Source organism: Arachis hypogaea, chromosome 20 (genome assembly GCF_003086295.3).
Source record: "Arachis hypogaea cultivar Tifrunner chromosome 20, arahy.Tifrunner.gnm2.J5K5, whole genome shotgun sequence".
NCBI classification, from domain to species: domain Eukaryota; kingdom Viridiplantae; phylum Streptophyta; class Magnoliopsida; order Fabales; family Fabaceae; genus Arachis; species Arachis hypogaea.
In genome coordinates, this window is record NC_092055.1 from 32284186 (window position 1) to 32298148 (window position 13963).

Here is a 13963-nt window from a genome sequence, read left to right on the forward strand (position 1 = left end):
CGTGACCACAAACGATGCAACAATCGGAGCTCCAGATCAAAAGTTTTGGTGGTTTGAAGATCAAGTGAGAGTTAGAACTTTGAGAGAGTGTTCTTCCCCTCCCATTTTCTTTTTTCAGCGTGAGTGAGGTTTAGAGGAGAGAGAGTACTGTTTTTAGCATGGTTCTAAAAATCGAACCAGACCGACCGGTTTAACCAGAATAACTGGGAACCGGTCACCTAGCCGGTCCGGGTAAGGCCAGAAATCGCTTGGCAAAAAACCGGTAAAACCCCTAAATGGCGTCGTTTTGTCTCTAAAAAAAAGAAAGGCTAAACCTAAACGTAAACGAAGTTGAACCCTAATCACCCAGAAGAGGAATCAGCACCCACAGCAACTATCTCTTCTCTCTTCGCAGTCGCATAGCCACTTGCCCATCACCACCAATCGAGCAGCCCACCGCCATCGCCACCGCATCCCACAGCCACAGCAGCGACGGCTTTGACCACCGCAACCACCACCACGTCCTCTTTCGTCGTCGAGCTCGCCTCCTCTTTCGTCGCTGTTACTCGCCGCCGGTAAGTAATACTCTATTATTCACTTATTCCTCCTCGCTGCCTTCTGATTTTCTGTGCATGATTTTCTGATTTATTTGTTTGCTGGATTCAAGATTTTGATTTATTTGTTATCTGTTCATGATTTATTTGTTTGCTGGATTCATGATTTTGATTTTTGATTTTCTGAGGTTATTTATTCATGATTTATTTGTTTGCTGCTTCATGATTTTGGTTGCTGAATTATTTATTTGTTCATGGTTTTATGAGGTGATAGAGCAAATTGGAAGAGGAGCATTTGGTTCTGCTTTTCTGGTCTAAGAAGAAGAGGTGACAACACACAAAAGCCACTGTTTATCTTTTTGTTTTTCTTCAAACAATGTAGTATGAAGTATGAACACTTAGAGAAGGATGAAGATCGTTTTCTCAGTGAAAAATTGGACAACCCCATAAACAAAAATTCAATATTTTCTTCGAGTTCGGTTGTTTTATTTTTGTAGCTATGATGTGAACTGCCAAACCATGCAACATGAAGGGAAGGAGATTGATTTTTATTTATATAATGGACAATCCAATAAATAAAGTTTCATTTTTTTAACTCCTTGTTTCTGTTTTTAGATTTTGGTATTTTTAATTGTTAGAATTATGTGAGAAACTATACCAATTCAGTAGCAGCTAGGCTGTGAAGTCCAATTTGTTATTCATTTTTTTCATGGTTTTTTCAATGGCTGGTAGATATGTGCTGAAAAAGATTCGCTTGGCAAAGCAAACTGAGAAGTTCAAACATACAGCACACCAAGAGGTTGGTCTAACAAATCTTTTCCACCTGATGCATACATGTAATTGTTTTTGTTATAATTTTATTTTAATATGAATTCTAAACTTAATTTGCCTAATTGATTGCACATACAATTCTTTTTCTCCAAATATACCTTTGTTTTGAGTAGTATAATTCAATCTATTTATACTTTACAGCCACAATTTAAGTGTTGCTAGATGATATATACACAAGCCATGCCAATTTAAATATTCTTTTGGGTTTCTTAGTATCACTATATTTCTCTTCCTTAATGATCTATGAAGTTGTTTAGTTATAAACTTTGATGTTTGAAGTTGTTTGTGAACCTCTAATATTAAGTTATGGATAATTTATTATATGAAATTTTAAATTTTATTAAGTTAGAAATTATTGAATTTATATATTTAAAATTATTTTTAGATTTTTTAATAATTTTATTTAATATTTAATTAAACCGGTTGAACCTCGGTTGAACTCCGGTCGAACCAGTGAACCATTGAACCAGTGACCTCACTGGTTTATTGACCGGTCCGGTTCTCGCAACCTTAGTTTTTAGGATTTTAGGTTTAGTTGGTTGGGCCAAGGGACCAATATGGGTCCGGTTGGCCCGGTTTGGTCCGTTCGGTCCAATCTTGGGCCGATTTCTATAAAATTGGTATCAAAATTTTTGTTTTAATCTCCTCTATCATATTAAGCCATAAAAATCACATTTTTGGCTTTTCTAGAATAAATTCTCATTTATGGATTAATTAGTCATTAATTAACCGGGTTTTACATTTTTAATATTAATTTTAAAAGAATATAATACTCTTTAAGATTAAAGTTATTTAATTTGAATTAAAATTTAATTTAATTTAAAAAGAGTACAAATCATTTTAGTTTAATTATAAAAAGACAAAAATATACCATTTTAAAATTAGAGTTGTTTAATTATTTTAAAAACTAAAAATTTATATTTGAGTTTTAAAAAATAAAATTATCTCTTTTAAAGATTGATTTTAAAACTCTAAAATATTCATTTAAATATTAATAAAAAGGCAAAAATACCCTTTTAGTATTAATGTTGTTTAAATGCATTAAAAATTATAAATTTAAATTTAATAAAAAAATAAAATATCCTATTTAAGATTAATTTTGGAATTTTTGTTTTGTCAGATCCAAGTGCAACTAAACACACCCAACCCATAGAAACAAAGACCCAAACCCTACCCAACTCAGACCTAAGCCTATCCTTCTTGGTAGCTCGTGCGTCGCTGCTGTGACTTGCCATCGCCGGAGCTTGCAAACATTGCACCACCCCACTGTCACGAAAGGACTGTCAAGGACTAGAGAAACCACCTCCATCGCTTTGATTCTCATGGTTGTCACTGCTCATTTGTGGTGTTCATGGTTGTTGCTGCCGTTAAGAGACTGAGATCGATTGAGAATACAACATCGCCACTCTTCGAGAAGGTCCACCTCCACGATCAACCCACCTTTATCGTTATGGTTTTCCTAGTTTTGCAACGCCTCTGCTCTTCCCTGGTTTCACCTAAACTTGTTGCTTCTCCTTCTCCTTCTCCTTCTCCTTCTCTTCGAATTGCTCCGCATGAGTTTGAGGATTGATGCCCAAAAAATTGGGTTGATACCTGACGGAAGAAATCAGAGTCTTTGTCTCAAGATAGTATTGCGGTAAGGTGTCAGTGTGCTAGCATCATGGCGAGTAGCGGAACTGTATGGTGACGGAGGCGCGACATTTTGAGAAGGTAGTGAGAGGGTAATGTTTAATGACGTGACTAACTGGGTTAGAGAGGAGAGGAAGAGACGAAAGTAGGTAAATACACGACAACTAGATTTTTTTGGATAAAATAAAAAAAGAAGAATTAAAATATAAAAATTAAAATAGATCCAAATTTTTTACTTTGTTTTTTTTTTTAATTTAAATCTCACGGAGTTTCAAAACTCCAAACATTAGAGGAGTATTGTAATAGCCACCTAGTTAAGTCCATAAAGTTTCAAAATCATAGCAATGTTATCTTGTCATCAATTCTGTTAACAGATTACTAACGGCATTGCACACGTGAAGCTTAAGTTACTCAGCCTAAACGTTAACATTGGCATGTCTACCTCTTTGCACCTATTACAACTTTCATTATACCATACATAATATTAAGAAAAAAAATAACATAATGCTTTCTATTTCTCACCCTCTAAATCCTACAATTTTTCTCTTTTTTGAGTATGATCTTAGGGTATTCTTACAAAATGAAGGTTTTTCGTGGATCAGTTTTTCTTGTGGAGGAGAAGATTACTGGGTTTTGCTTTACGTAGGTATTGCTTTTGTGCATCAAAAAATGATACGTACAAACTATTTTCTTTTGTTTTCAAGTTAATAGTACATGCAACAAAGGTGGTAACGTCTAGGGTTGTCAACATTGTAGGGTTTTGGATTTATTGGGGGTTAGTAGAAAACATTTTCTATGACCCAAAGTTTGGGCATGAACTTTTTTGGGATTGTGCTTTCTTAATCGCTTATTGATGCTAGGGTTTAGGAGTATTTTGGACTATTTTGTTACTGTGCCTTATTGTGGTTTAATTCTTTTCATTTATTTTTTTATTATCAATCACAAATGTGATAGGGTCTATGTGCATAAGATGAGTTATTCTAGAGTGAAAGTTTACCACCAAGGCATGTTTGGGCTTCAAGGAGGGCCTCTATAGTATTTAGGTAGAGAGACTACTATTATAGACCTTTTCAATGAGGATGAGTGGTGCTTGATTGAGGTGTATGAAATAGTCAGTAAAAAAGGCTATTTGAAAAAAAAAAGACATTACATCCATGTGGTATAAATTATTAAAAGAGGACCCATAGAAAAAATTTAAGGATGCTATGAAATGACAAAGATGCAATGGATATAACCAATATTAAAGTGAAGGAGGATATGGTTGAGCTATATATTATTCACATATCCAAGAAGATACAAAGGATGCCCAAGTGTTAGGAAATGTTGCAACAATAATAATTATGGATGGCCCTAGCCCAATTGTCTTATATAAATCCCATGATACTGGATAAGGTTAGAACAATGTTGGATCAACTACGGAGGAAGAAAAGGGTAGTGATGCCTCTGATGATGAAGACTATAAACCTAAGATTAATGAGGATGGAAGTGAAGATTTTTGGAATAATATTCAAGAAAGGGTTGTGCATCAAAGGGTAGTGCTGCTAAAGTTGATTTTGGTGACAGCAATGATGACAAGGAAGGAGTTGAAGGTTTAATTGATGTCTATATTAGCAGAGAGGATCAATTTGAGCTTTCTCCTACTCAAACACAAAATAATATTGCAGAACAAGTGAGAAGAGACAAGGAAAAGGAGAAAGTTGATGGTGGATTTGGTAATGAGGATGATGGGTAAATAGTGATAATGAGGAGGACAAGGTGGAGAAGAAGTATCCATTTCACAAACAATTGGGGAACATGACTAGGTACAAGTGACTAAATCCCAAAAGTGGTCCCTCAGATTGGACCCATGCACCAATTTCACCCCTGAGATTCCAACTGCACTATTTTGGACCCCCAGATTGCGCTCCAGACTACATACAATAGAGTTTAAAATTAGAAGAGAAAACAAGTACGAAAGTTACTAGATTATGACACATAATGGTCCCTAACTTTACTAGGCACTCACCATACACTACAACAAAACAAAATTTTTACAATGGTTTTTTTAATGCTTGGCGACAGTTTTAACAGTCACTAATTATTTTCGTGACAGTTAAAAAAAGTGCCATGAATTTGAGCATCACCAACTGACATAGTGACGATTTTAAACCACCGTTGGTAAGAAGTGTCACTAATTTTGTGACAGTTTTTAAAGTATAAAACCATCACTAAGTTTTAACACTTGTTAAGGTGTTTTTTATGTTGTATTTTACGACGTTTTGAAACTGTCATTAAATTACTAAATCTTATGAGGGTTTTTTCTTATATTGCGTGACTGTTGTAAATCGTCATGAAATTTTTAGCGAAAATTGTCACTAAGTTACTAGTTCCTATGACAACTTTTAGATATACTTAGTGACTGCTTAAACCGTTATAATATTTTTAGTGATAGTTTTTTAATTTGAAACCGTCACTAAATTACTAAGTCTTGTGACATTTTTTTCTATATTTAATAACTATTTTAAACTGTCATAATCTTTCTAACATCAAAGTTTTCTTTTATTAATTATTATAAAAATTATTTCTATTATAAATAATAATTTATATGTGTCTATCAACAAAATAATAATTTATTTCTATTATCAAAAGTTGAACTCTCCAAAAAAAAAGGCATTGTATTTTAAATAAATCCAAACTCAATTCCACAAGTTTTACAAAAATAACAACAATGTGAGGCTGATTTTTCCCCAGCCATTTTATGGAGTGGAGGGGCCCAAAAAAAAGAGAGAAGAAAAAATTTCATATATATTACTAAAAATTAGAGTAAAGTATAATTTTTGTCCCTTAAGTTTGGCAAAAGTTTCAAAAATACCCCTAAGTTTTATTTTGTTTCAATTTTGTCCTAGCAGTTTTCGATTTGCACCAAAATATATCCTCGATAGCTAAATTTTTAAAAAATTTAAGACCAATCTAACAATAATGTATGAAAATTATGCTTGATTTGCTGTGTTGAGGGGTTGTTCTTATGAAATTGTTGTTGAATCAATCTTCAAATTTTTGAAAAATTAGCCATCAAGGGTATATTTGATGCAAATAAAAAATTTTTGGGATAAAATTAAAACAAAATAAAACTTAGGAATATTTTTAAAATTTTTGTCAAATTTCAGGGACAAAAAATATATTTTACCTCTAAAAATTAAATGCATATAGCATGGTGAAGGGGTATGAAGGAATGACAATATCATTTAGGAAGCATATTGTTAAATGTTGCTGATTTCTTTCTTAACCAAGGTGTCATTTGAAAATTCTCCATGTAGAAGTTGGTTTAATGGTTCTTCTTCTTCAATATTGCCTTCATTGTGACACTTGTTGCCCAAAAAGCTGGGTTGATTCGTTGAAGATAATAGCCTAACCCAGATTCTATCAGTTATCTCTACATGATTTTGGTTCTTATTGATTCTTTGCATAAAAATGAACCTACCAAAGAGTTAGGCCAAAAATTTCCACAACTTTTTCTACGAAAAAGTGTTTACTATTTACTCTGCTATTATTACTTCCTAAATAGAAGTTACTTTCTAAACTTGCTTTATTTTTTGGTTAGAATGAGAGAACAAATGCAAATGTTCAATGATGAACTTACATAGAAGGGTATATAAGTTTATCTCCCATTGACAAGTCCACTTGTATGGCCAGTGTAATCTGCCATTGCTCCATGAACAACATTTTGAGTGAATAGTGTGCAGTACATATTATTAGAAGCATTGCTTGGAATGGCTCGAATCATGTTTGTTGGATCTGTAAAATATAAAAGGGAAGGTAATACTCTCAATGTCATTGTTATTATATGTAGTATGCAATACATAGAATTCCAAAGTTCAATCTTCACAAACCTATATATTTGAGAGTTATGGCTATCGTCTTCTCTTTGGCAAAATGATCCTAGAAGAACACAATGCAGAATTATATGCACTGTTAGTTTAAATGAAACTAGAAATGGTCCAATTACTAGGATACTTCACTACTATGCTCTCAAGATCAAGCACTATTAGTTTAAATGAAACTAATCTAATTTTTCATATCAATTTCACTCTCCATTCTACCAAAAAATGCTGGTTTATGAAAAAAAACTGTTAAAGTCAATTTTAGTTGGATTTGTTTAAAATGAAGGTTGATTCTGCACAACCCAAAAACAACTAAACTTGAACAAGTGTGAACCAATAGGTAGGTAGGGAGAAGGATAGAAGTCATTGGAATTAATAACTAATAAAAAAAGCTATAATATAAAGTAAATGAAAACAAAAATGTAGAAGGAATAAATCATAAATCATGTTACTACCTTGTCCCCAAGCACAACATTATATCTGCCTGTTTGTAGTGCTTCTCTGTAGGATCCATTTTCTTTGGAGGCAATGTATCCTTTATGCACAAGGTGATAGAGACATACTTAGAGTTAATAAAGAGCAGGCATGTATATTAGACAAAAAAAAAATAAAGGTTTGTCAACATGTCCTTAATTATACACCATGGCATAGTAGTTTTCAGAAACATTAACATCTAAAATCAATTAGTAGTCAGTGTTATGTTAAGGTTAGCTTCGTGAAGGACAATTTGGCCTAATAGACAACTTTCACCATTTCCCAATATAACACTGTTACTTTTTCACTTTTTAGTGAGAGTAAGTGTGACTGCATGTAGTTGTATTGTGTTACTCATTTATATATAGAGAGAGTACTAATTCTGCATCAATGTAAAAGAAGACTAGCATGCTTAGGAAAGCAACAATGATCATTATCTATTGTGTGCAAAAAATGTACATGGTTGCCATGGTGTTCATGAATAGGCAAAAGTTAGAAGAAATGAAGAAACCAAACAATGGATGTTGTTGTCTACAATTCAATATTTCAAGGAAAAAGAAGTCATTATTATAAAAAAGCACAATTGCGGAAAAACAATTATGTAGCTAAAACACCCATGAAAAGGCAGCAACCAAACTTGAAATCTGCAAAACTACAATTCTGATAACATATTATTGACTTGATATCATATTTTAATACCAAAGAAAACATAAGATCCACTAGATGGACAACCATAATAAATCATAATAGTTAAACTTCAATCAAATTGCAATCAAGTAAATTAACATTGTCTACCTCCTAGTTAAGGACTATATCCCCGAGTCTTGCTCCATATCTTTCATTCGAACAGCATTGTGATGTCTCCTTTAAACCAATAGTTTCTACCTTAAAGTCACAAAAGTACCTTCAGAGGTTTAAATCAAATGATTAGATTATGATAATTTTAAACCTTATCTTTAAAAATAAGGATTTGTAGTTGAATGATATAAACTGTAAGAACCACAATTAATCAACCGGTTAATTAAGTAATTAATATTGCCCAAATTAGATTCCGAAAAGTTAGAGAGAAAATTTGAGGATTTAAAGGTGATTTTCGGACTCAGTAGGTCTTTCTGAGTCAGAAAATGTGCTTTCTACGAAAAACCGTGAAAAACTACGAATCGGCAGTTGAACCGGTTTAACTGGTTCAAGTTTGCCCGGTACCCCATGAGAAAAAGTGAAAACTGGCGAAAACCTTAGAAAAATATTAGAAATGGAAAACCGGGCATTAATTTTAAAGGTTTGGCCCAAAGTTGGGCCAAACGGGCTAAAAACGCTAACGAATTGGACCGGGCCCAAGTTAGGCCCAAGCTCAACATATAAAAGGGTTCATAAGTGAATCCATTTCAGCATAACACAAAAATAAACACACTCACACAACTAAAAAATAGAAGAAGAGAGAAACCCCATGGTTACTATTCATCTCAATCTTCCAAAACTCATATCTTGAGCTAGAGAGCTCCGATCACCGCACTGTTTGCGGCCACATAATCCCGCACGGTGGATAATCCTGCCTGTTGAGGTAGCGGCGGTGGCGTAAGGACGGTGGTTAATCCCGCTTACGTTGAGATGTGAGGTCTGAGGCAAGAGTATCCCGCTCACATCCCTTCAGATTTATAGGGCGAGCAGGCGCCGGTACCTGGACAGTGTTCCGGGCACTATATCTCGGGGGTTCCCATATGAGAAATCTGAAGGGCGACGTCTCCATGGAGATGTGTCGGGTTGGCAGTTGAACCGACAATTTGATATCACAGCCAATAGGGCAGGCATTTATCATATGCATTTTCTATCTGTTTGTATGCTTTGTTTACTTGTAATGGCTTGCCTAATTGAATAACATGCTTACTTGCTATCTGAATTATTTGCCTTATATGCTTCTACTTGTGTTTTACTTGTATTGTATATTACCTGTGTTTTCTACTGGGATTGAGGAGGTTTGGAAGGCGGTGGCGATGGGATCGCATGGAGGATCGGTTGGTGAAGGATGTGGGACAACGGGGTTTGGTTAGAATAGAAATTCCCTAAGATAGATTTCCTGGTTTATTTAAGTTAATGTTGGTATATTATGCTTATCTGTTTTAGAATGCTTAAGGTTAAAATCTTGTGATGGATATGGAGCTTAGGATTGCCTTTGGCATCCTGGGGTCTTATATCCTACATCGCTGGGCACTTGATGAGCGGATAATTTATACGCTTTTTGGCATTGTTTTTAGTATGTTTTTAGTAGAATCTAGTTACTTTTAGGGATGTTTTCATTAGTTTTTATGTTAAATTTACATTTCTGGACTTTACTATGAGTTTTTGTGTTTTTCTGTGATTTCAGGTATTTTCTGGCTGAAATTGAGGGACCTGAGCAAAAATCAGATTCAGAGGTTGAAGAAGGACTGCTGATGCTATTGAATTCTGACCTCCCTGCACTCAAAATGGATTTTCTGGAGATACAGAACTCAAAATGGCGCGCTTCCAATTGCGTTGGAAAGTAGACATCCAGGGCTTTCCAACAATATATAATAGTCCATACTTTGCCTAAGTTTATATGACGCAAACTGGTGTTCAACGCCAGCTCTCTGCCCAATTCTGGCGTCCAGCGCCAGAAACAAGTTGCAAAGTGGAGTTCAACGCCCAAACTGGCACAAAAGCTGGCGTTCAACTCCAAGAATAACCTCTCCACGTGTAGACTTCAAGCTCAGCCCAAGCACACACCAAGTGGGCCCCGAAAGTGGATTTATGCATCAATTACTTACTTCTGTAAACCCTAGTAGCTAGTTTATTATAAATAGGACTTTTTACTATTGTATTAGACATCCTGAGTTTTATCTTCGGATCATAGAAGTCTTGGTTACTCCGGTTCCCCTCTGGGGCCGAGACCAATGAACTCCATTATCACTTATGTATTTTCAACGGTAGAGTTTCTACACTCCATAGATTAAGGTGTGGAGCTCTGCTGTTCCTCAAAGATTAATGCAAAGTATTACTATTTTTCTATTCAACTCATCTTATTTCGCTTCTAAGATATTCATTCGCACTTCAACCTGAATGTGATGAACGTGACAATCATCATCATTCCCTATGAACGCGTGCCTGACAACCACTTCCGTTCTACATTAGATTGAATGAGTATCTCTTAGATCTCTTAATCAGAATCTTCGTCGTATAAGCTAGATTGATGGCGGAATTCATGAGAGTCCGGAAAGTCTAAACCTTGTCCGTGGTATTCCGAGTAGGACTCTGGGATTGAATGACTGTGACGAACTTCAAACTCGCAAGTGCTGGGCGTAGTGACAGATGCAAAAGGATAGTAAATTCTATTCCAGTATGATCGAGAACCTCAAAGATGATTAGCCATGCAGTGACAGCGCATCGGACCATTTTCACAGAGAGGAATAGGATGCAACCATCGACAAGGGTGATGCCTCCAGACGATTAGCCGTGCTGTGACAGAGCATTTGGACCATTTTCCCGAGAGGATTGAAAGTATCCATTGGCACCGGTGACATCCTTACAAAAAGCCAGCCATAGAAAGGAGTAAGACTGATTGGATGAAGACAGCAGGAAAGCAGAGGTTCAGAGGAACGAAAGCATCTCTATGCGCTTATCTAAAATTCTCACCAATGATTTACATAAGTATTTCTATCCTTATTTTATTATATTATTTTCGAAAACTCCATAATCAATTATTATCCGCCTGACTGAGATTTACAAGGTGACCATAGCTTGCTTCATACTGACAATCTCCGTGGGATCGTCCCTTACTCACGTAAGGTTTATTACTTGGACGACCCAGTGCACTTGCTGGTTAGTTGTATCGAAGTTGTGACAAATTATGAATTAAAATTAGAGCACCAAGCCTTTGGAGCCATTACCAGAGATCACAATTTCGTGCACCAAGTTTTTGGCGCCGTTGCCGGGGATTGTTCGAGTTTGGACAACTGACGGTTCATCTTGTTGCTCAGATTGGGTAACTTTCTTTTCGTTTTCTTTTCAAAAAGTTTTCAAAAAAATTTTTCAAAAATCTTTCAAAAATTTCTCCTTTGTTTTCGAAAAAAAAAAACTTTTTAAAATAAAAATGTTTTCAAAAATATATTTTTCTTCAGAATTTTTAAGAATGAATTCTAGTATTTCATGAAGCATGTTGAAGCCTGGCTGACTGTAGGGAATGTCAGGCATGTCATGTCTGAGTTACATACTAAAGCTTGGCTGGCTATTAAGCCATGCCTGACCCTTTGATTGGAGCTTTAGACTAAAGAGCATAAGATTCCTGGAATTCATATTAAAAATTTTGGAATCCTTATTTTTCTTTTTCAAAATGATTGTCGAAAAAAAAAATTAAAAGAAAATACAAAAAAAAATTCATAAAATCATAAAAATCAAAAATATTTTTGTGTTTCTTGTTTGAGTCTTGAGTCATGTTATAAGTTTGGTGTCAATTGCATATTCATATTGCATTTTTCGGAAATTCATGCATTCATAGTGTTCTTCATGATCTTCAAGTTGTTCTTGGTAAGTCTTCTTGTTTGATCTTTGCATTTGCATGTTTTGTGTCTTTTCTTGTTTTTCATATGCATTCTTGAATTCTTAGTGTCTAAGCATTAAAGAATTCTAAGTTTCGTGTCTTGCATATTTTCTTTGCATTAAAAAATTTTTTAAAAAATATGTTCTTGATGTTCATCATGATCTTCATAGTGTTCTTGGTGTTCATCTTGACATTCATAGCATTCTTGCATGCATTCATTGTTTTGATCTAAAAATCTCCATGCATTGAGCATTTTCATTGTTTTTCTCTCTCATCATTAAAAATTCAAAAATAAAAAAAATATCTTCCCCTTTTTCTCTCTTAAAATTTCGAAAATTAGATTTGACTTTTTCAAAAATTTTTAAAATCTAGTTGTTTTTATGAGTCAAATCAAATTTTCAATTTAAAAAAAATCTTATCTTTTTCAAAATCTTTTTCAAAAATCAAATCTTTTTCATTTTTCTTAGTTATTTTCGAAAATTTTAAAAATATTTTTCAAAAATATTTTTCTTAATTTTACATCATATTTTCGAAAATAACATCATCAATTAATGTTTTGATTCAAAAATTTCAAGTTTGTTACTTACTTGTTAAGAAAGATTCAAACTTTAAGTTCTAGAATCATATCTTGTGATTTCTTGTGAATCAAGTCATTAATTGTGATTTTAAAAAAATCAAATCTTTTTCAAAACTAATTTCAATCATATCTTTTCAAAAATATCTTTTTCAAAAATTTGATTTCAAAATATCTTTTCTAACTTCTTATCTTCTTATCTTTTTAAAAATTGATTTTCAAAATTTGTTTCAACTAACTAACTAACTTTTTGTTTGTTTCTTATCCTTTTCAAAACTACCTAACTAACTCTCTCTCTCTAATTTTCGAAAATATCTTCCCTCTTTTTCAAAATTTTTTTTAATTAACTAATTATTTTATTTTTTAATTGAATTTTCGAAAAACTACTAACCTTTTTCAAAAACTATTTTCGAAAATCACTAACTCTTTTTCAAAAATTATTTTCAAAAAATTCTCTCCTCTTCTCAGTCCCCTTCTATTTATTTATTCATCTACTAACACTTCTCTTCATCTCACATCTCTGCTCCTATCATCACCTTTGTGTTTGGATTCTTCATTCTTCTTCACCCCTATTCCTTTTCTTCTTCTACTAACAATAAGGAACCTCTTTACTGTGACATAGAGGATTCCTCTTCTTTTCTTATTCTCTTCTCTTTCTTATGAGCAGGAACAAAGAAAAAGGCATTCTTTTTGAAGCTGATCCAGAACCTGAAAGGACTTTGAAGAGGAAACTAAGAGAAGCTAAATTACAACAATCCAGAGACAACCTTATTGAAAATTTCGAACAAGTAAAGGAGATGGCAGCCGAACCCAACAACAATAATGCAAGGAGAATGCTTGGTGACTTTACTGCACCTAATTCCAATTTACATGGAAGGAGCATCTCCATTCCTACCATTGGAGCAAACAATTTTGAGCTGAAACCTCAGCTAGTTTCTCTGATGCAGCAGAACTGCAAGTTTTATGGACTTCCATCTGAAGATCCTTTTCAGTTCTTAACTGAATTCTTGCAGATCTGTGATACTGTTAAGACTAATGGAGTAGATCCTGAAGTCTACAGGCTCATGCTTTTCCCATTTGCTGTAAGAGACAGAGCTAGAATATGGTTGGACTCTCAACCTAAAGATAGCCTGAACTCTTGGGATAAGCTGGTCACGGCTTTCTTAGCCAAGTTCTTTCCTCCTCAAAAGCTGAGCAAGCTTAGAGTGGATGTTCAAACCTTCAAAAAAAAAGATGGTGAATCCCTCTATGAAGCTTGGGAAAGATACAAGCAGCTGACCAAAAAGTGTCCTTCTGACATGCTTTCAGAATGGACCATCCTGGATATATTCTATGATGGTTTATCTGAGCTATCAAAGATGTCATTGGATACTTCTGCAGGTGGATCCATTCACCTAAAGAAAATGCCTGCAGAAGCTCAAGAACTCATTGACATGGTTGCAAATAACCAGTTCATGTACACTTCTGAAAGGAATCCTGTGAATAATGGGACGCCTATGAAGAAGGGAGT

General features: G+C 34.3%; 1 protein-coding gene across 1 annotated transcript in view; it reads right to left on the minus strand.

Moving 5' to 3' along the window:
• Positions 1-6630: 6630 nt before the first annotated feature.
• LOC140183026 (uncharacterized) overlaps positions 6631-13963 on the minus strand; it is an 82693-nt gene continuing 75360 nt past the window's right edge. The window contains exons 7-9 of the mRNA XM_072231026.1: positions 7309-7388; positions 6863-6911; positions 6631-6767 (exon numbers count right to left, since the gene is read on the minus strand). Of these exons, the coding sequence (XP_072087127.1) occupies positions 6631-6767; positions 6863-6911; positions 7309-7388 (266 nt within the window). The remainder of the gene's footprint in view (positions 6768-6862; positions 6912-7308; positions 7389-13963) is intronic.